This window comes from Spodoptera frugiperda, chromosome 14 (genome assembly GCF_023101765.2).
Source record: "Spodoptera frugiperda isolate SF20-4 chromosome 14, AGI-APGP_CSIRO_Sfru_2.0, whole genome shotgun sequence".
Lineage (NCBI taxonomy): Eukaryota > Metazoa > Arthropoda > Insecta > Lepidoptera > Noctuidae > Spodoptera > Spodoptera frugiperda.
Window position 1 is genome coordinate 3,944,241 of NC_064225.1, and position 24,425 is coordinate 3,968,665.

Sequence of the window (24,425 nt, forward strand, 5' to 3'; positions counted from 1 at the left end):
TTTTCATTGGGTGAATTACAAAGCCACTCAACATGCACCTATAAGAGGTAAATTCGGGGCTGGCAAGGTGCCAAACGGCACAGGCTGCAAATCATAGCCGTTTGGTTTTCCTGTAACTGGTAGTAAACGGTGTTATGTGAAAAACAAGAACATTTTTTACTACGAGAGTTTGAAGAAAGCTACACATTTAAGGTAAGCGTCCACAGACCGTATCGTACGCATTCCGTATGACGTTATCAGTACGCAACGCATGTAGGCATTGCCGATGATGCGGTCCGTACGATGAGGATCAGTGGACGCAGTTGTATGAGTTTCTATAGAAGACAAACTAAAATCCGTTGCGTGCGATGCGTACGATGAGGACCTGTGGATTACCTTTATCATCCTTTATGTTTTATTTAATGCATGTGACGATCTTTAATTAAATAAAATGATTAAATTGCTTTGAAATTGAGGTGAGATCTGAGTTCAGAAGACAACTGGTTGTTTTATTCGAAAACTTTATTAAATAGTTAATAGAGAACCTTATGCTTTATGATATAGGTAATTCCAATTAAAATTATTGTATCACTAACTAGTTTCACTTTCCGTATTCGGAAATGTAGATAGGTAGCCTATTTATTATTCCAGAATACATTAAACCATTCTGCAGTTTTGACATGAAAGAGTTGGTATCTTAAGAATGTACCAACATCCTCACCAACTTTCCATTGACAATATTAAATACATAGTAAAAAGAAAAGACTAAAAAAGAAAAAAAAAAAAAACACAAAGTTCAAACTAAGAATCCTTCCATATAATATTTAAAAGGTACTGATCACACAAAGTTGCTAAATAAGACGATAAAATCATTAAACCACATTATACCTTGGCCGTGGTACAAATGGTACGGGATGGGAGTCAGGAGTGAGGAGTAGCCTCACGTTCACATTGGCCCTGCGCCATCGGTTCCACATCACGTAATGGTCCTTCCAAAGAAGGTAGACAGTGACAGAGTAACCGCACAATACGATCGCCATGAAAAAATCCATGGCAGTTTCGGTGATGCGGTGCGATATCCCTGAAAAGATGCGACCTTATATCACATCATCGTGATCATCATCATCCTATGAGAGCCCACTGCTGAGATTAGGCCTCTTCTTACACGAAGAAGTAAAAAAAAATACAGAACAGACCTAAATAAAGAAAAAAAACAAAAACATAAAAAAGGCAATTTTGCTTTTGCATTTATGGTCAATTAAAAAAAAAACTCACACACGAGCACAGATAAAATAAAATATCAAATTTTTAGTAACGGTTAAAAAAAAAATAAAACACATTCTTTTTCATTTTTCAATCAACCAGCAAAATTTCCTTTTCGATCCGCAGTAACAAAAAAGGCAAAAATTAAAATTAATAAAAAAAGAAAAAGCAAAAACAAAACACACCTTCCTCTTTTCGCACTGTTGCGTCGAGCTTACCAAAATTGGTTCCCTCAATCACGAAGTATTGAGTTCCGACGATGCATACAGCTAGAAGGCCAGCGGTCACGGTCGATAGCAGCCAGAATATCAGACAATCCGACTGCGGAATAAAAGTTTAGGGGGATGAATATTATTTTGTAGATTAGGCATTTTTTAGCAGGAGCAGGTAAGTGACATTTCAGTATTTTTTTTTTTTTGTAGTTTGATATGTGTTGGCTTGTTTTGTAAGGCGGAAAATCATCCAACGATTTATCTCGCTATGTCCGACCGGGTCTCCGGCTCGAAAAGTAGAAGTAGGAAGAGGAACGGTGTGGTTTTTAGTCAGTAAAAGCCTGACACTCTCTCTCGCCTCGTCCAAGGCGAGAGGAGTCATTGGATGATGTTCCCCCCTCAAAAAAAAGAAACTATACCCAGGAATCACAATCGAAACCTTTTGTTTGACATTCGCACTAGAGATCATAGAACCAAGGAGCCAGAATAATAAAAAGATTTAAAAAAATAAAACGATTATCTCCAAAAACGAAGACGTCCCCCAAAAATATCAGTTACAACGCTCACAACGTATACCAACTTGAGAACTGTTTTTCAGCGCACCCGAATGAATTATAGCACAAACTAACGAAGGCCCCAAAGCTTCCCGTCAAAAGGATATTTGTCAAAAGCGGTAGCAGCCCTTGGAATTCTGGGCAAGTGGCGAAGATTTGAAACGACAGTGTTATATGGCGCAAATATTTCATCATCCACTTTGGAACAGTAAGATTTTAGGAAGACTCATGACAGGGTGTCGCGAGTCGCGAATCGATTTCCGTATGCTGGTATTAGGTACGTGATTATGTGTGTGAGATTTGGCTTTGTTTTTTAGCGATCAAAAGTCTGCGTTTGTCCACTAACGAAACCTACCAACGGCTAGTAATAATGTAACATTTTCTGAGTTATACGTTCTTTCTAAGATAGACACTACTGATAAAGGTAAAGGAAATCTTCGTGAGGAAACCTTGAGTTTACTATTTCTGATTATAAGTTTGAAATCGCCAACCTGCATTGAGCAAGCGTGGTGATTGCTCAAACTTTCATCGTGTGAGAAGAGGCTTTTAGCTTTCAGCTTTCAGCAGTGGCCACTTATAGACTGTTGATGCGATGTGATGTGACACTTCATCTACCACTAGAGGTTGTCACCACCAAAGACGTGCAAAGCACAAGAAACTCCTCTAGTGTGTTTTTTTTTTAACGTTGCCCCACATTATGAGTTTCTCCTGTGTCGTGGGTGCGTTTACAAACATACAAGTTCACATACACAATACACATGACACCCAGACCCGAAACAACAATTTGTGGATCACACAAAGAGTTGCTCCTTGCGGGAATCGAACCCGCTACCCGTTGCGCGGCAGCCAGTTGCCCAGCCACCGCACCAACCGTGCAGTCTAAAGTCCAAGTGTTGTGAGTTGAGTATCGATTGTGGGAAACTGTGAGCTTCCCATCTGGTGATCCGTCCATTTGTATGCTATAAATAGTACGTACCTGAAAGATCTTTTTATTTTCAAGATAACATTACTGAGTTTTGAATTGCGCGAAAACCTTTAGAAACCCGTCTGCCCCTATTACAATGGGATTAATTATACGTCTACTGGAAAGTGGGTGTAGGCGGGTACAAAAGTACCTCTTTACCTACCGAAGTGATGTTATGATATAGGTACGTTAGGTAGGTAGGTACTTACATACGTAGACTTTTGTAATTGAGAATCAGAGTGACTAAAAGTATCGGACTCTAGTATGATGTTTTTAATTACTATATAATGTACTTTCCATATTCTCTTCTGAATAAAATAGCCTTCACAATCACAACCTCCAAATTCGTTTACTCAAACATGATGCCTAACAATTGCCGACATAACAACGAATTCCAAAACCTTAATATTGACTGTTTCATCCCAATTTATAACGGTACCATATCTAATAAGCATAAAGGATCGAACACAACGGGAAAACCACATAAACCCTTCAATAATAATATCATGAAGCTAAAAAATTGACGTACGAAGATGAGTAAGTTTAATATTATTCGAACACAACAAAGCAGAAGCCGGGCGAGACGCTCCGTAATTCAATAAATGACAGACTGACAACAGAAATCCAATATATGCGTGTCGTGTCACGTCAGGGCTCGTCAGCCATCTTTGCTTAGCCGCCATTTTGTGGTCAACGCGTCGCGTGAAATATTGTCAACGTACGAGAAACGGTTTCATTTTGAACGATGTCACATCGTATGTTGTTGAATTTAATTTTCTAAAAGACCCTTGTTTATGTCTGTAGTCCTCTGCTCACGCACTCACGTTCTTAAAATTTAATTAACCATGTCTACCTTAGTTCATAAATCTTTCCCTAATTTGAAGTTTCACGATTAACGGTTCAGCCATTTCGAAGTTCAATGCACTTAAGCTACAAGCCATAATACATTTTTTGCTTGCTCGGATCAAAGGACCAACTGCGTCTACAATAAAACAGTGGTCCGATTTCCGATACCTAGTTGGTACCGATCTACTTCATTTATGAGTATTTCTTTTATTCCACGCAACAATGGACAGGGCAGGGGTTGAAAAAATGTACCTACTGCCGTACTCAGAGTCATTTAATGGTCACTCAACTCAGTCTTTAGCAATTGTTTGCGGAACAAAATCGTTACTAAGGAATAGAAGAAAATTAACACGTTAAATGCCGCGTAGGTCACCGGTGACCTACGTTAGTGGAGGATTTGCTTTCAACAATTTTCTGATGGCAGTTAAAGGCTTAAGTAATCATTAAATGTCTCTGGGTACGGCAGTTAGTCAACGATTTGCTATTTGTATCTTAGTTCATTCCGATTTAAATATGACAGTAAGACATATTTTAGTTCAAAACTGCTTATATTAGGTACCTTGTTTCCTAGAATTGAGAGATTTACATTTATATTTCAAGTGACAAGATACTTCTAGTACCTTTCATAAATTCAAAATTCTTGGTAAAGTCTTTCCTCTTTCAAAGAGTTGTTCAGACGTTTAGATATCTAAATGAAAGAAAATGATTTCAATCCAGTCTTTTAGCCAACCTCTTTGCTTTTAATAAATTGACTGGTACTGAGGAACGATGCAGACTGTTTCATTTTGTACCTAACTTGTTACCTACCTAAGTACTGTCGTTGAAAATCTAAACTCGTCGTTGAAAATAAATCAGTTGGTCCTTTTTTTGAGGGGGGAAAATCATCCAATGTCTTCTCCAGTGACAGACTATTCTGACTATTACCTGTGCTATTACTGACTAAAAACCACCCATTTCCTTCTCCTGCTTTGAGTCGGAACCCCGGTAACCTGTTACGTTGGGGTTTGTGGGCCGGAGCTGTGGAGCTCCGGCCCCATCTGTGGTGGTCTAGCTCTTTAAGTACGCGCGCGTCTGGGGCCTTAGTCTGTTATTACAATTGTGTCAGCTATGTAGGTTGTATAGCTCCGCCCCTCTTGCACTGATCAGTGATCGACCATTCTGACACAATTGTAATAGCAGACTAAGGCCCCTGCTCCTGCGGGCGGCGAGCTACCCTTGCTCACCGCCCGCAGACCCGCACTTACGGTGGCGATCTAGGCGACTCGCAGCCGAAATTAGGTACTACAGCAGGACCTCTTTAATCCGAACTCTGAAAATTTAGCCCCCGTTCGGATTGGTGGAGCGTTCGGATTATAGGGATATAGATGATAAGGGTATTTTTTGTAGTTACAAAATAAAATTTACCATAGTTTTTTTCTTTTATCATATTTATTTTCGTCACTGCTGGCAAATATTAGTATGAAACAGGAGTATAAATTCCTTAATAAAAAGCCACAATCCAAAGCCTAATCAAATAATTTTAATGTTAATCGACTTTGGTTGCGTCAAACATCTCGAGGGTCAATTGAAACCCGGATAAATTTCCATCGAAATAACAAAGGCTGAGCTTAGAACCAGATATTAAGAGTTTGAGGTGGCTAGAAGAGGCAAATTGTGGATAAGTGGCGGTTTTAGAAGATCGTAAGAGATTATCATTACAGCTTTTAAAATTAAAAATATAAGTTATTTGACATATCATCTATAGTGCATAGCTCGATTTCAGATCTCCCTTTTTCTGTCCTTTGCTAACGCCGCTGGTATTTCGGGTGTCCATGGGCGGCGGCAATTGCTTACCATCAGGTGATCCGTTTGCTCGCTTAGCGGCTTCACCTTGAGCGGATTGACGGACAAACATCCAAACAAACAAATTTTAACATTTATAATATTAGTGTGATTATTTGGATAAACTATCACACACACAGTCTTCACACAAATAAACACACACACATCCTCATCCAACGACAACAGATCAAGAAGGTACCTACCAAAAAAAACACATCACCGTCTACCATTTACACTCACCCGCCTCACCTTTTCCAAAAATAACTCAACAAAATTCCTTCCATCCGCTTCATTGCAAACTTAAAACGTGGAAGTAATCAACGGCTTTCAAGAAAGCCAGTTTCAATTGGGACAAAGTACCTTTTAAATCTAGCAGACGGGTCCCGATCCGACCTTGTCGCCCCGTCAACGGCCGTCAGTCAAAATCGTGATTATAATCGATCGAAGTAACTGCCGATTCGAAGTGACATTCTGGATGAACATTTGTTTGTAAAGGACGTTCCTTGTCTAATGTTTATGTCGAAAGTAAAATATGTTTTTTTTTCGATGTTTTCTGGGTCGAAAGATTAATGTTACGTTTGTAGATTTTGGAGTGACGTCTTGTGTGTAGGTAATGTAATGTAAGGTTTGTCTTTAGAGACAGTCTCTCGTTTTGGGCGAGGCGAGAGGGAGTATCAGACTCTTATTGACTAAAAATTACCCCGTTCGTAGGAACGGAATAGTCCGCCGGGACCCCGGCAACCCGCTAGGCAGTCCGCAGCTCCGGGTCGGCATCAGCCCTACTGGGACCAATGTGTGGTGTGGACTGGTCTGACGGCTCTTTGAGCGCGGAACGCGACGTGCCGTACGCACGGGAAAGTGATATATTACATGTATGTATTACATGTATTGGACTATTCATAGAAAGGTTAATAGAATATTACCCAAAAGAGATTACCTAACACCACTGTTAATATACCAGGTTTTGGCTTTTTACTTGTTGATTATAGAATATTAGGTAAACACAGCACAAGCAAACATACGTATTATCTCTTATCTACTTATATCTTTCGTACCCAACTCTTTCTCGATTTAGAATCATAGTCTATGAAATGTCAATTCAAATCTCTTAGATCTATACCCAAAACATCTTTTCTTTCGGAAAGCAGCATTTTTTTGAGATCAAAGTAAAAATAATCCAGCAATGATATTCAAGTCTGAGCCCAAACTTTCATTTTGATTGAAGATTTTTCTCCAAACTCTCACAACTTAGACAGACAGCTTTTAAATAGAAACATTTACAATTCATTACTTTGATGCGGTTTACAATTACAACAGAACTTTTTGGGAATCTTTCCAAGTTCTGTACAACTGAAGTAAGTGATTATGAAAGATTGAAATTGTTTTTCTTAAGAAAAGAGTCAGATTATACTTAATTGATAGCCATTTAGTTTTTTTGTTATTATTATATTTCAACCGTATGGCGATGACGTTGTGTATCCAATGATCAGACGGATCTCCGTCTGATCATTTTAAAATGTTATTGCTTGATCCGAGCAATATAGCTTACTATAGCCCATAAATGTCTCATCAAATAGAAAAGCGACAACATCGTAGTTTAGTGACAACACGTGTAATCTCTCAGTCAGTGCCGCGTTTGATGTTGTTTAGCTACCTGCGATGGCAGCGGCACCGCTCACTATACCGCTTTATTCGCGGTCAACCGTATGTGATTACCATTGTACATATTTTTAAAACATAATTATAATTTTTTTACAAACCTCTGTCTAATAAGGAAATTTGGCAAACTGTATGGCCAATAGTGGACAGTCGGGGTCACAGATTGTTGATGTGTAAACGGTTTTCTGCACTCGAATCACAAACGGTGTCCTTCAAGCAGAAAACTGTCCGTACAAAAGGACCAATTGGATTCCCTTCAATTTTAATAGAATAAAACGTATTGCTCACCTGCAAATGGCTTCTATTCCTAGGGTTACCGAACCACAGCCGTAGCGCTTGCAACACTGTGTACCTCGGCGTCCGAATAGCTGGGTAACTGGAAAAAATGTACATTTTAGGCGAGTGTAGGAACCAGTTGGATTCCGTATCAAAGGACCGACGATGGTTTGTAAGCGTTATATCATTTTAACACGTTGGAAAGCCATGCTTTAGGACGAATGGGTCAATTCAACCGGAGTGATACCACGGCCTCATAGAAAACCGGCGTGAAAGGTTGGCATTGTGTTTCCCGCCCTCAAAAAGGTTGGTAACTCCTCTTGTGTTATGAGTGTCCATGGGTTGTGCTAATCACTTACCATCGGGTAATCCATTTATTCGTTATATGAGGTAGATATTAAATGCTAGTAACAAATGAAGTTTCAATAAATTTCAGCTATAAACTTTGGATTAAGCGGTCTTTGATTTCATTCGTAGTTCTATCAAAATTTGAGTAAAACTCAGTAATAAAACAAAGAATGGTTAACATTGTTCTTAATATAAAAGACTGACGTCTCACTACAAAGAACTTATAATACTTATATTTATTTAGGTAGATGAGAAGTACCTATTTCAAATTGTTTATAATGCACCTGGCACTTACCTACCCAGACTCTCCGTACCCTGTCTAAAAGCCTCATTACTGAAGGCAATTCTGCAATATTTACCTACACCTAATACCCTTATAATAACAATCTATTAAGAAGGGTTGGGTTCAAGCCTTCAAGCGGCCGTTTTGAAACCGACATTGATTGATTGTGATGCACATTTCTTATTCGGGCTAACAGGTGTGACGTCACGATTATGATTGATAGTAGCAATAATTCAATGAGAGATATTAGCCATCTTGATCGGGTAGCAGATGCATTTAATTATGTGTTTGGGTTCGCACTGGTGTTTTCGAATCGTTTGTGGAACGGGATTTCGCACATGTAAAAGGAAAATTGGTGTTCTGGAGTATCTTTTTTTTTTTTTTTTTTTTTTTGAGGGGGGAGAACGTCCAATGACTTCTCTCGCCTTAGGTGAGGCGAGAGGGAGTGTCAGACTCTTACTGACCAAAAACCACCTCGTTCCTTCTCCTGCTTTGAGCCGGAGCCCCGGTAACCTTTTACGTAGTCCGCAGCTCCGGGTTCTGGAGTATCTACAGATAGATCTTCTTTCTTTGAGGGGTTAAAATCATCCAAGAACTTCTCTCGCCTACGATAAGACGAGAGGGAGTGCTAGAGTTTTACTGACTGCTGCGACGTAACGTAATGCTGCTCATGAATAAGAACCTCTAGCATGGCTTGAAACTAGTGGAGTACCACGTCAAACAGTTACGTGAGTAAGCCGATAACACAATAATTCATTTAGTATGCCCCACGAAAGTTACAATAAAATAACATTTATTTTGTTTGGTACCAATTTTGTTAATTATACTGGGTTTCATCACGGAATAATGAATGCTATTACTTTACCAAATCCAAAAAAAAATACGACGTAAAGATTCTTTGCGTTTGCGGTTACTTGACCAACAAACAGCCAGTAACTCGTCAAAGAGCTCAATCAACTTTTTGCAAAACCGAAATCGGTTGAAATATTAAATTCTTTGACAAATTCATCGTCACAGGAATGGGGTCGGACATTGAATAGGATTCTTTATCTTGGACGCCTTCGTAATTCGAATCATTATTGGAATCAACTTTTTTTATTATTTCCTCTTTTCAACCGCTCCTCTTTTTTAATCGATGGTACGAATCGTAGATAAAAAAAGGAAAGGACGTACGAATTGTACAGCTCAATAATGGATTGAGATTATTTTTTATGAGAATATAAATTCCGGTTGAATTATTTCAGCTATTCGCTTCGATTGAGTACCTATTTATAAATCCTGATTGATTTTAGTGTGATTTCGATAAAAAATTTAGGGAATAGATAAGAGAATATTATTTTAAGTTGGTTTTGTTAATTAAAAATGATTTTGTTCATTGATGGGTTCTTTTTTATGGTATGAGCCGGTAAACGAGCAGACGGATCACCTGAAGGTGAGCAATCGCTGCCGCCCGTGGACAACCGAAACACCAGAGGCATTGCAAGTGCGTTGTCGGCCTTTTGGAGGTTAGGAATTTAAAGGTTATTGGGGGATTGGGAAGTGGGGTAATTGGGTTTCCGGTACTACTCACACAACGCAAGCGTTGTTTCACGTCGGTTTTCTGTGAGGCCGTGGTATTACTCCTGTCGACCCGGCCCATTCGTGCCAAAGCATGGCTCTCCCAAAATCTTTGATCATTGTAAAGATTATCGTCTGTCGACCTTATCTCCAATAACACCAGCATCCATGCTCTAGCATAACAAAACACAATCAGTTCCAACTTTCAAACAACTCCAGGAACATTTGAAAAATAAGTTGTTTGTCCCGAATAATTCCGATTCCGCCCGAACGAAGCCGAAGGCATCAGTAATCTAGTACCGCAATATTGCAGTTGATGGAATTAAATTTAAATTGTTACCAGAATTTACCTGGGACTAGGGTTGCCCGTAAACATAATTAAGTTGTTTGGTTAATTTTCATTATTTGTTTATTAGCCTTCTTTTTCTAGATGTACCTACTACCTAGTCGCCTACTAGGGATGTCATAGTAGAATACGCACTCTCAGGGTGCTTTTCCACCAGAGATGTGCTACGTAGCTACGAAAATGTAATAGCTAAGTTGTGAAACTATGTGACTATGTAGCTGTGTGTGTGAGATGTGCTACGAAGATGCATGAGCATCCATAACATCCATAGCACGCATCTTTCCATATAAAAAACATAGCTCATCTGAGTTCGTTTCCAACAGTGCTAAGCTATGTGTACCGTATCCACAGCAACGTAGTATAGCACATCTCCGGTGGAAAGTCACTCTTCCTTTGTCAACTAAGTTAAGTTACTTTGTCAACTAGCTTAGCTATTAAATAGCCGAATAAATGACAAAAAAATTGACAGTGCACTGAGAAGCAGCGTTCACTAATAAACCTGAACTGAATGGACCAGCTTTATAAATTTGAAAATGAAACCCTATAAAATCTAAAACATAAAAATCGGGGGCAGTGGTGTATTAAAAACATTTCCGCGGAATGCAACGCTGCGGGAAAAGGCCCAATATTGCTGTATTGTCATTTTGTAACTATTCGGTGTAGGAACTAACATGAAAGAACATAAATCACGTTAAAATAACATAACTTTTTAAACTGACATGGTTGCTAACACTACCATTAAAACGTAAGACGGGATATTAACATTAAACTTGGTAAATATTCCGTCTTACGATCTAATGAACATAACATAATATTAAGTTCCACCTTTTAACCACGAGTAGGTATCATATCCTTTCATTCTTTTCTTTATTTTTTTAAATAACGTTGCCCAACTGTTAGGAGCAGTAACACCTAGGATTTTCTCCTGTATTTTGGGTGCGTTAACAAACATAAAGTTGACATACACTTGACACTCAGACCCGAAACAACAATTTTTGGTTGGTTTCGATTTTAAACGTATAGCAAACTCATCGTAAGGATACAGATATAGTCCACAATATACGTTTTAAGCATATTCGCGGATAACATACCGTTTTTTCGTATCCCATCATTGTATCCATTTCGTGGTTAAGCAAGACACAGCCCTACCTGGACGATCAAGGTAGGAACAAGCCCGAGGCAAGTTAGCCGACTGTTCCACTCCATTTGAAACCGTTAAATAACTTTTAACAATCGGATATTGGAAACTTCTGGTCCAACCGTTTTTGTCGTTGAGGATATTTATCGGTTTTTGTTAATTACCGGTGCCTAGCCGATTTTCGTATTTTTTTTGCAAGTAAGCGTATTGCTAATAAATTTTTTCAAGGCGCTTTGAGTACTATTGTATACCAGACCTTAGAAAACTATTCACTAAAATTAAATTCAATTAAAAATCAATGTTATATCGTTTTCACGTCATTTAAAATTAATTTAAAACAACTGTAACTGTTTGACAAGTTTGCTTGAATAGTTTCAACCACATCAGGAGCCCATAAATCAGAAGAAAGTGCGACAACCAACGCTGTGTGTGTCGTGCGGTCAACGATAGTAGTAATAGTAATGTTTCACAATGATTAGCATACAGTAATTGTTAAGTAGGTAATAGGACCTTTAACAAGGTTGAATATATCATTATTCTTCTAAAAGAACTCTTTAGTTACTCACCTGAACCCACACAGTTCACAATGGTTCCTTCCAACTTGGTTGAGCCATCGCTCGAGGCAGCTCAGGTGGACGTTTGCCAGGGAGCCTTTACAGTTGCATGGGGAAATTAATCTGAAGACAAAAAATTAATAACATCATCACCAGCATATGACATAGTGACATCAGACCACCACAGATGGTGCTCAGTAGGGCTGATGCCGATCCGGAGCTGCGGACTACCTAGCGGGTTACGGGGGCTCCGGCTCGAAAAGCAGGAGTAGGAACGGGGTGGTTTTTAGTCAATAAGAGTCTGACACTCCCTCTCGCCTCGCCCAAGGCGGGAGAAGTCATTGGATGATTTTTCCCCTTAAAAAAAGCCTATGACTGACCCAATCATCATCAACATCATTATCATGGTCGGAATATTGGACAAAGATCTTTTCTCACATGGTAGGTAAAATCTGGGCATTAATTAACACGCTTGCTCAAGGCAGTTTGACGCGTAGGCAAATCAAAACAGACACGACAATACACGTTATAGATACAGGTTTACATTCCAAAAATACACCAAGTCTAACGAAGGAAGACATTACGTTTGCCAAATAAACGTAGGAACACAAACAAATATTTTTGTCCAACATTCTCTATTACATGTCTACCAACCTTTCCCTTCCGCGCGTCATACATATTCTGCAAACATTTGATCCAATACTGGACAGAGAATCTCTAGCCGTAATACCCAAATCAGATTTCTCAGAGAGCGTTCCCGAAGTCTTCTTTTTATCTGGTTTCGATATTTTAGGTTCAATAGTATTTGTTACTATAACTTCATTCGTATTTATAGACCGGCATTCAGTTTGTACATTAGTCACATTACTATAACTTGGGTTAGCCATTTCAGTAGGTTCGGGTACAGTTGAAATAACTGGATGAACAACTGGCATACTAGTTATTGGCACAGTGGTGATTGGTACAGTGGTGATTGGGATAGTGGTTATTGGGATAGTGGTGATTGGTATAGTAGCTATTGGCACATTGGTAATTGGCACCGTCGGTATTTCACCCAAAACCATAGCACCTGGTTCTCTATTGACTTTAAAACACGAAGCCATGAATTTCTTCAAGTCTATGAATGTAGCAGAATTGTCAGCATTTTCGTCTCTGTCTAGGATTGGTATCTTTAATTCTTTTAGGTTAAGGTTTTTAATTGCTTGGGCTGGTGTGCCGAAGCTGAGAGATTTGAGTGCGTTCGTTACGTCTTTGCTTGTGATGATATGTCGCATGCTGTGTTCGGATTTTGATAGGCCAGGTTTAGCTTGTAAGCAGGTTTTAGCTTGCTGGACTGCTCCAGGCAGATTATTGGCTCCTGACGGTCCTGCATCCTCAATATTAGCGTTAGAACGTTGACTTTTAACATCGCTCGGTTTCAAATCGACCGTAGTTGTGTTGTCCCCATCTGTTGTTTTATTTTTTTCGTCGTTGTCCATCAAAGATTGCGTACCATTTGTATTTGTTTAAAGAAAATATATTTAAAATAAATCTTGTATGAATGTTGCGGTGTTTGACATAACAATTTGACGTTTTGTGTTGATTTTTTCGGTTTTGTTATCAATGGTTTTGTGTAAGGAGATTGTGGTTGAAACATGAGTTATGGTACTGACATGGTATAGAGAAAACTAGTTTCTATATTCCATGGTACACCATCATTTTCCCCTGTATTTATTATAATGTTTACCATCGTTACATACGAAACTATTTGATAGTTCTTAACAAATAAATTGTGTGAAGTTTTTAAATGTTATATTGTTGTACTGATTTCGATTAAATTTACTTTAATATAACCACGAAAATGTTAAGTTTAGTATGCCACAAGATTTATTTATATAATTGATATTTAAGCCTAAAAAATATGACACAAGTGCTGCATGGTATTATTGAGAATAGATATTATTCATTGTCAGTTAAATTCATTTTTAAACTTTAACTTAAGCTTAAATATTTAATTTATAATTAAATACAAATTTCTTTATATATTTTAATACTTATTATATTTTATTTAACATTTAAGTTAAAATTATGATACAAGAGACAAAGCTCCCAAGATTGACACTAAGAACAAGAAAAGCACACAGTATCTTAAAAAAATATGAACATAAATATTTTTCTACAAACAAACACATTTTTATACACCAATTTCTTAAAACAAACATAAAAAAAATTAACACGAAAAAAAAAATTACACCGAGTTGTCTCATAGCTCGATAGATGGCGTTGCCCGGTTTAAATTCGCGCTATGGTTTCGTTACCGCTCGGAGTATAGATAGCCGGCGCGCTCAATGACTCGGTGCCATCAGGAGGGTCTTAACTGACTCGACTGAACAGCGGGTGATGATCCCGGGACATGAATCTCTGTGATTCTACTCCGCTCTCTCAAAAGTCAACTATCGCAGACTTTTGGGTTGAATAACTGACGCTGTTTTTGGCCACATTTTAAAACTTTGAAAATAATTATAATTGGTCGTATAATTATAATAGATACTTGATAAATTGATAATAACATATTGAAATTTAGTATTAGCATAGCATGAATAGTTAGTCTGATTAAAATGTAGTTGTTATTTAATTTTATATGGAATAGGATTTTTTATTAATATATACACATGGTGATATTAAATAAATATTTACGATAAAATAAAAACTTAACCAAGTAATAAATTAATTAAATAATAATAATAACTATTACTAAAATTAAAAAATACATTATAATTAAAATTACATTATAATTAAATTAAGAAGTATTCATTAAATTTAATTTATTGCACGATGCTGTAAAAATATAACCTAACTTTTTTACGACAATCACTGTTTATTTTTCTATTAAAATCGATTGTTTTTTAATTTAAAACAATTTTGTAAGAAATACTGTAAACATATTAATTATTTGTTTTTAAAATTATAGTGAATAATACTAATATTTTTTTATTAAAAATGCCCCTGTGACAATTAATATAGCAATTACCTGAATCCATGTTTTGTTTGTTAAAAAGTTTAGGAAAAAAAACAATTCTATGTATTTTGTTTTTGAATTGTTCCACCTGTCCAAATATATCCAAAACCGACACAATAAAATACTTAGGCATTACAATCGAGAAAATTTAAAAAAAACACAAACTTAACGCAAAAGACTAGAAAACTTATTCATATTTTTCAAAAACCTTAATATGTTACAGCTGGAAAATAATAAAAATGTGTATAAATCCGTTCTGTCAATCTATTCATGTAATGGCAAGTCTATTTGTGGCTCCCATAAATCTCACTTCCTTTTTGAGGGGGTCAAATAATCAATGACTTCTCCCACCGCGAGGCGAGAATGAGTGTCAGACTCTTACTGGCTAAAAACCACCCCGTTCCTACTCCTGCTTTTCGAGCCGGAGCCCCGGTAACCCGCTTGGCAATCCGAAGCTCCAAATACAAATACTATACTTCGCTGCAAACAGCAATACTCCACAAATAGCAGGTTGGTCCTAATTAGCAAGCTAAAACCGAACTAAACTAGATGTAAATAAGGTCTATTTCGTGGTGGCTTAGCTTTAGTGGTTGCAACGGTGACCACAATCAGTTGAATCAGTGTTGCCTAACCTTAATCCTTGGAACTTAGTCCGTATTTTAGGATACCTGAGTATTTTGGAGTTGTGCTGGAATTGTTCGATCGATTTTAAACTTATTTCTGTCTTGGTTAAGGTACTTTAAAGAATTTATTGTGGTGCCATTATGCCATATCAGAGTTACTAGAAACAAAACGTTTTTAATTATAAAATTAATTAATTAGTTGTTAATTTATTTTGTAATTAATTACATAATCATTAAATTAATTACATATAAAAAAGTTAAAAATAACTTTAATTTCGAAAGTCGGTGTTTCTCGGTATTATTTGTTTGCTACACCACTTGTAAAGTTATTTTTAACTTTTTTAGTGAAGTCGGTTTATTTTTTTGTAAAAAGTATTTTATTTAACTTTTTAGTTGCGATACTCATATCGCAACTAAGTCGGTTAACATAATCAATACTACTTTATTATTTGTATTGTCACAGTCACTTAATTACTTTATTGTGATTTCTATGTGAAAAGTGCCATTGGTATTTCTGGTTTCTTTCAGTTCCACCTCTTCAAAGATTACTTTTTGACTGTAAATGCTTCAATTCTAGATGAATATACCAAAATCACTATATAATTCCCTATAATATTTGAGGAGTTCCCTCGATTTCTCTAAGATCCCATCATCAGATCCCAACTTGGTGACAATGGGACCATCTCAGAACTATTACTGGCGAACAAAAAAAGAATTTTGAAAATCCGTCGACAATTGACGGAGTATTAATTAACCCGATTTCTATGATGAGTATGAAGTTCCATTGGCCATTTCTGGTCTTTTTCATCAGTTCCACCTCTTCAAAGGTTACTTTTTGACTGTAAATGCTTCAATCCTAGATGAATATACCAAAATCACTATATAGTTCCCTATAATATTTGAGGAGTTCCCTCGATTTCTCTAAGATCCCATCATCAAATCCTAACTTGGTGACAATGGGACCACCTCAGAACTATCTACTTTCGAACAAAAAAAGAATTTTGAAAATCCGTCGACAATTGACGGAGTATTCGATGAACAAACATACAAAAAAAAAAAAAAACATACAAACAGCCGAACATAGTACCTCCTCCTTTTTGTGAAGTCGGTAAAAATTATTAATTACATTGCATTAAGTTTTAATTTAAATCTGTATTTTTTTTCGTATCGTCACGCCTTTTATCCCCTTAGGGGTAGGTTTAGGGGCACTTGCACAATATGGCACGTAATGCCACTGCACTGGACAGAATTCTAGACTCCGCGCTACTACTGAGAATTTTTCATAAAACCGAAAATACCTCAGTAATACTTTGCCCAACCCAGAAATCGTTTCAATTACATATTTTAAAGAATTATTTTTTCCTGACATTATTTCATTTCAACCACATTGAAATGAAATTTAAAAGAAATAATATTAGAAATCTTTCACTTTCAATATAAATTTCGATTACCTATACAAAACATTTTGTACTAAAAACATTTTAATATTAGCAATCATATCGACTCTCATTAATCGTCTACATTCGAAGTTAGTTCTGAAAACAGAGTTGCTACTTGACTAACCAACTTAACATTACAATTGGAAAACAAATCATAACATATCTTTAAACCTTATACCAACGTATTAAAGTCCACATTTGTTAAATAGAAATTTTCAGAGCTGCATTTTTAAGTTTTACACTTGGATAACAAATCATAGCAAATCTTTAAACCTTATCCCAACGACATAAAGTCTACATTTGTTAAATTGTAATTTTCAGAGCCGCATTTGTAAGTTTGTAGCTATTTCCATTCTGTTGCAATCGTAAAATTTGTTGCTCCCGCTTTTTATAATAAAAATTAAATTGTAAAATGTTTAAAAAAGTTTTTTATTGGTTATTGCCTCCCGTTATTTTACTGTGTAACAGATTTGAAATGTATTTTTGTTTAGTACTTATTATAATTTATTTATTCAAATATTTTTATGACTGAAGTTTTTTGTGTTGATTAGTTGTTTAAGTTTTAGTAGGTATCTAGTAGCTAATTATCTTTTCAAGAAAGTATATTGCAATTTATTTATTTGTATTTTTTTATTATTCTCAATTTTTTAAGAGTTATTGAGTATATCACTCAATGTCTTCTCCGGCCCTGTGCGAGACGAGAGGGAGTGTCAGACATATAACACAAATGGTGTAAATAGGGTGTACTTACATTGGATAGCGGCATTACGTGCCGAAATGTGCACCTCTGCCTACACCTTCGGGGATCAAAGGCGTGACATTGTTATTTACTATAGTTTTTGGTATTCAGATAAATCACAAGAAATAAATGTAGGTATAGCGCATATACATCATGCTAGATAGTTACTTCAATCTGCACAATTTTAATAGATTTTCGACCTAATTACAAAATAACAAAATTTAAAATTATATTATAACTTGATCTTTTGCCCTTTACCTATTACCATCTAGGTACTTTGCTATATACTGGGTACTTCTACCACAGAATAACTTCTACGTACTTCACTGTATACTGGGTACTTCTACTTACTTCGCTATATCATATACCTACATATCTGTAGATACATATATGTAGCTGTGTGCGTAATATTCACGTTCAAATACAGCCCGTGTTCCGCTGTTTTCAATTACACATGATCCTATTACGTATAATTCGCGAAATAATTATAATTCTATGAATATTAATTGTTGTTGTAATTAATCTTTAGTTGGAGGCACTCAGCTGAACATTTTATGTGTATTTATTAATTTAAATGTATTATGCTTCGTTAGGTATGTTGTTTAATAGGTTAATTTCATAAAACATGTGGTTTTTTTTTGTTGTATCTGATTTATTTATTTAGTAGAAAAACATGCATAATTTTACAGCTTAAGCCAATACATTAAAGTGATAGTGATAACAACAAAAAAAACGGACAATATTTTAATTAATCAAAACTAATTCATCATCTGATGAAGAAGATGGATGATCTTTATATACAACGTGTAACAAAAAGGGGGTATACATATCAAGTGGACGGTTTCTAGATAACATAACAAACGATATGGTAAGGGTTTTTGAAACTCATGTTTTCATGGTACCAAGTTATGAATTTTTCCAATCGCATCGGCGCGAATCAAAATTAGGTAGACAGGTACTAGGCGACCAGATTGACAGAAGAAATGTTTCGTAATATTAGCGAGTGATCCCTGTAGTGTATCCACGTTTATATGATTTGAAATCAAGAACTATGCGATACCAAGTATTTGGTACAATTTTTTTTAAACCTATTTTAAGCTAAAACTTTGTGTAGAGATTCTATTCAATCTGTATTCATCAGGGCTTCTTCATGTATATGGGTATTTTGTTACACGCTGTATATGTTTTTCTTTTGTTTCTTTCTTTCTTGCTTTCTACAAAATGTCATCGTGGCCAAAAAGTTTACGACACCCGCTTCTCATGCGTAAGGGTTGGAAAGCTACCAATGGTAAAGTAGCAATGTGACTTTTTCCTTATTATGTGGGATCATGCTCTAGTTTCTTGATCACAGAACAGCTGTAATGTTGTATGTTGTCCAGGCATATTACGGACATGTGGCGCGGCTGTTGTAAAACCGTTTTTGTTGAGTGTTCAAATAAGCTCAAAGAGTATAATGCACTTTTTAGCTTAAGTACTGGGCCTATTTTGATCATTTATCGTATATCGTCAGCCAAGATGATAAGAAGTGTGTGGTTTAAATTAAATCATAAGAGGTTTCCCCATACGGTATGCAAATTTCGTAAATATCACTTTGCTCATAAAAAACAAACTGTTCACAAAAAATAAAATAAATAATAAAATATTAATTATTTTCTTCCAGCCACCAAATTCAGTACGACACCGGCCGTTTGGCGTTCGAATTTTCGAATTTTTCGCATAATAATTTTTTTACTTGCGTCGAAAAAATAATTATTCTCGACGTGCAATTTAGGGCAATAATAATTAAGTCCCTACTTTTCTTGTATGAAGTCAGCGAAATATTTTAATTAGGCGGTCCGAATTCGAAGCTGTGGTACACCTATGTGGTTTTTCGATAGGTTTATGTAAGAGAGAGGCAGAAGAAAAAAACTAATTAATAAATAATTGGTGCTTAATTGAATTACTTAATACTCACTCAACATCTTTATTTTTGGTTATTTTAATGGTTACTTAACTCACTACTTAGTAATTGTTTTCGAAACTAACTATTTTTTTAATCTCTGCCCTCTTTATAATCTTCCTCGTTCTTTTAAAGTCTGTCATTTAGACAATAATATAAAATAAAGTATTTTTTTATATTAAACTCAATATGAAAAGTGGGTGTACATTGTACAGTGGCATTACGTGCCGTAATATGCATCTCTGCCTACACCTTCGGCGATAAACAGGCGTGACGTTGTATGTGTACATTATTATATTAAATTCATATTGATATCGAAGCATAAAACCAAAAAAACAAGCTCATCACCCATCACGCGACTAAAACAACTCCTCAAAAATGTCCAAAAAAGGAAGATCTATTTCTACATTTCCACTATGTAAATAAGACCTAACTGTGTAAAGAGGCTATTCATATTCAAAATTGAAGAGCCACTTCGTAGGTTAAATGTCGAACTTCGAAAAAGTTCTCTTCGATTTTTTCAATCCAGACTCCCCTAACCCTCTTTTTAGGCATTACAATAGAGAAAAATGCCATCCAGATATATGGCTCTTGGCATACATATTTTGCGTGGCAATGTCTTTCTTTGTAGCCCCCATTTTCTTCAGACACTCCAAGATTGATATGTGTTTTTTATGTCAAATGTCTCTTGATATTTTGTTTAAGAATGAGTGATTGAGATGTGTTTTTTTTTTCATGTTAATGTGTGAGTTTGATTTTTTTAATGTGAATGTGAAAAGTTAGGTCTGGAGGACCGTTTTTTATAAATGGTTCGAGTTGTTTTATTTTTTTATTTACAAAAGATTGTTTGCTATTATGAAAAACTAGCTTCTGCCAGCGGCTTCGCCTGCGTTCCCGTTGGATAAAACGTTGCCTAAGTGTTATTCCAGGCAGTAATCTACCCCTGTTTAAAATTTTATCCTGATCCCTTTAGTAGTTTTTGCGTGAAGAAGTAACAAACAAACAGACGAAGTTTCGCATGTAGAATATGAAGTATAGTTAGTATAGAAAATGAATTGAGAACCGTCTCTTCTGATCGGTACACGTCTACTTACTTGCTTTATAGAACACAAGAATTTGATTGAAATTCGATACTAGACATGTCAATTAATTAAGAATTTAATGCATACTCAACAAAATATATATTATAACAATATAATATGTATTATTAAGATGACTAAACTGATTGACATATTATACTTCTTTTTGCTACATTATTTGAATTTGTAACATAGAAATTTTATTTATTTGTATTGTGTAACTGACATTTAATTTTGTAACTATGTTTGTAATAAATAGATTGAACTGAATTATTGAATACTAAAGAAAAAAAAAACAATTTGTTTCTTCAATTTTTTTCGTGGTCCCAATTCACATACCGCGATCCACGCGTCACACTTAGCTGCACTTTTGACAGCACAGGTAGGGGTGTGCACTAATTTGTAATTACGAGGCCGAAGAGTTTTAGCAAGCGACGCGTTTTTGTTTAGGCTTGTTACAGACCCGGGTATAATTATAAAGAAAAACTGTCGAGTCAGCCCTATATTGATCGAGACTTGGGTACTTTTAAAACTGGTCCTTTGGTACGAATTTGAATTCGGTCTTTGGAGACTGATTTTATAGAATTCAACTTTTGAATTAGAATGATGTTTCTAGAGATTTTTTCAATTTCTTGAAATCTAGCTCGAAAAGCAGGAGAATCACTAGTTTTATTTTTATCACAATAACAAAACAACAAAAATTCGCGAGGTAAATAGGTCAAATTTGGTTGTTTTGTTATCGTGATAAAAATAAAACTAATGAGTATACAAAAAAAACAGTTTCTTTGTGAGAATTGTTTGACCATAAGTGCAATTATGTGTTTAAATATCCTTCACTAATTACAAGTCACTCTATAATGTGTATATACTTCAGCAAAATCACCTGTTTAAGGATACATTTGAATAAAAGCTTTGCAAAGGATTGTGACTCTGTGCGGGCTGTTCATTTTGATGTTGATATACGAGTAATAAGAAGCTATGATATAGATAGATTAGTTCATCAGTTATGTAAGCGCACATCAGTCGCGTGACATCATTTACCTCTCTCTCTACATATAATAGCAATGTGCACTAATTTGCAATTACAGGGAAAGGCGACGTTAGCGTATCAGCCCGTAATACCGATCGCGGTTTGCAGCGTTAACGATTAATCGGTTACCGGTAATCGATTTAACTCAATTAAAATCGATTGTGAATTTAATTGAACTTGGCTTAATTCTAATTTACGAATGAAAGGGGAAGGTAATGTTGGTTTTGGTGGATTCGTATTACTTATTTCATGACATTTTATTTTATTAATGTTGTTTTTTTTTGGAAATAACAGTGTAGATTTACTATCATAGGGTATCATCGTGAACAGTTCACCGCTGTACTATGTACCTAATTCAGTCGGTTTACCCTAGTCTCCATGCTTAGCAGGTAGGTTGAAGAAAGCATTTTACTATTTGCAAGGTCTTTAGAGAGCGATGATGCATGGTCACTGTCAAGTCCCTTAGTCGAATCTTACAACCCTCACGGAAAGGTTACACGCCAAATTACTTATAACAGTGGTTCCTAACTGGTAGTCCGTGACCCCAGTGGTCCGCAGAAGGCAAAATATAGTCCGCGAAATAAGAAAGATACACAAGACAACACCTAATAAAAATACCACGATTAAAGCTCAAATAAAATATATGTCACACAACTGAGAGGATCAATAATTGATTTTAATAATAAATAAGTCACTATTTTAATGAGAACGAACCTCACTACTCAGGATAAAATGTTATGTGGGTTCACATGAAAAAAAAAAGTAATAATGGTCCCTGTCCTTACAGAAATGCTAAAAAATTGGTCCTTGACTTATAACATCCTATAATTACATATCAATCAATGTACATAAAATAGTTTCATTTCTACCTACACCAACAGAGATTACCTAGCGCGACAAAACATCTCACATTCCATTACTTATGTAATTTCACATGAAGCCTCGTTCTCATGTAATATTAACTTAGGTATCAACTTAAATAAATAATTGTGGTACCTGTTCGCACTACAAAGTTATATGGCACCTAAACACAAGATTAGCATATAAAACGGATATATGATGGCACTTTGTGACGTCAACGTCTAGCGTTCTTAACAACGTTTTTTACGACTAATCTTAAGTGTGTTGGAGGCCTAATTTTCGTTGTTTTTTTCGTGTTTGAAGTACTTTTTTTAGTGCGCGTTTGTAAGAGTGATTGTTTAGTTAGAGATGGAGAGCTTAAGTGTGGTTGATGTGTAGGGCTGTATACTATTTTTGGACTTTTAAAGTTTTTGTTTAGAGAGCAGCTGCTTCTGTAGAATAGTTGTTGTAAAACTTAGCTTAAATCATTACTGGTGGCTTTATTATAACTTTCGTGAGACATACTAAATTAATTATTGTGTTGTCGTCTTACTCATGTAACTGTTTGACGAGGAAATCGATTAGTTTTAAACTGCAGAAGGGTAAATTCTGTACAATGAAATTATTAAAAAAAAATATATGGTAATGGGCATCATTAAGTAAGAGACCCTCTCGCCTCGCCCAAGACGGGAGAAGCAATTGGCTGATTTTCGTTTATATTTCTGGAATGACATTTTTTATCCCACGGAACCGCAGATGCTGACAAAAGCTGGTGTTGCATAAAACACTATACAACTAAAGGAGTAATTAACATTGGATACAAAGAGTCGAAGATCAAACTCATGAGAGGCTTATGTACAGCATTGGGACTGAAGACAATGTCATGCATGATTTATAATTAGAACTTAGTACCTTTTTCTGAGACTTAAGACAAGATATCTCCATAACCATGTCCATATTTACCATCATTTGAATTCTTCAACATATTTGCAGTAACACCAACGATATCCGAATACACATGGCATACTAAACCGTAGCCACTGGAAGCGTCCACAATAAAATTTTACGAACACAAAACGGTAACGTTACGTTCAATATTATTAGTAGGAACATTTCTGGTTTGAGCTCAGTTGCTGTACTAATTCCGTGTTATTAATACTTTTGTTTTTTTACTTTTTGAAAGGAGATTTAGTTTCTGAAAGCAAGGCCAGTCGGTCAACTTATCAACGAATGGGCCCCTTCTATATAAAAAGGTTTTCGATTTAGGAGGCTTTTATTGAAGGGGGAAGTCTTCTAATAACTTTTCTTGCTTTGGATGAGGCTAGAGGGAGTGTCAGACAAGACGGGGTGTTGGCAACTCGTCTGGTTATCCGCGGCTCCTTATCGGGCATCAGCCCTACTGGGCCACATCTGTGGTGATCTGATGGCTCTTAGAAGCGCGCACTGACACCACGCGCCATACGCTCGGGTACAGTTGTAGACGGGCGCTGAGTTAACCTTGCTCGCCGTCCGCAGGCCCCTGTTGTACCTTTGGGAGGCTAGTACTCTCATACACACACAAGAAGAGTAGGCGTGGAACAAATGTATTATCGCCACGTTTACTTCATCATTATGTTTAGTTAGTATCATTATACTAATAAGTATAATTTATATTTGAGTAATTTGCAAGTTACAACTTCAGTTAAACTATTCTACAATTACGCCACAGGCCAAATTTATTCGATTCTCGACCTTAAGTAACCTCAATAAAGTGCACGTGACTTCAGTATTACGATTCTACGAAATTAATTCCATTTCAACAGCTCACCGCATTTTCAATAGTAATTCTGTGACTATGTGAGAAAATTACAAAACATTAAATATGTGTATGTGACAGAGTTGAGCATAAGAGAGGAGGTTTCGTACTGAAGGACCAAATATTTCTTTTTAAATATAATA

At 36.1% G+C, this 24,425-nt stretch overlaps 1 protein-coding gene and 1 long non-coding RNA gene across 5 annotated transcripts in view; one reads left to right on the top strand and one right to left on the bottom strand.

Annotated features, from left to right (window-relative positions):
* LOC126911421 (uncharacterized) overlaps nt 1–24,425 on the top strand; it is a 369,919-nt gene that overhangs the window by 189,457 nt on the left and 156,037 nt on the right. The window lies entirely within an intron of this gene.
* LOC118279256 (uncharacterized) lies at nt 775–13,391 on the bottom strand. Of its 4 annotated transcripts, none has more exons than XM_035598899.2 (5): nt 12,455–13,391; nt 11,813–11,923; nt 7,587–7,674; nt 1,461–1,563; nt 775–1,060 (listed from the first exon to the last, which is right to left on the bottom strand). In XM_035598899.2, the coding sequence occupies exons 1-5, from the start codon at nt 13,276–13,278 to the stop codon at nt 852–854; spliced, it is 1,335 nt and encodes a 444-aa protein (XP_035454792.1). In that variant the 5' UTR covers nt 13,279–13,391; the 3' UTR covers nt 775–851. The 4 variants fall into 4 exon arrangements, with proteins under 4 accessions (XP_035454792.1, XP_035454791.1, XP_035454790.1 ...); XM_035598898.2 differs by having other exon boundaries at nt 775–1,075; XM_035598897.2 differs by having other exon boundaries at nt 1,428–1,563.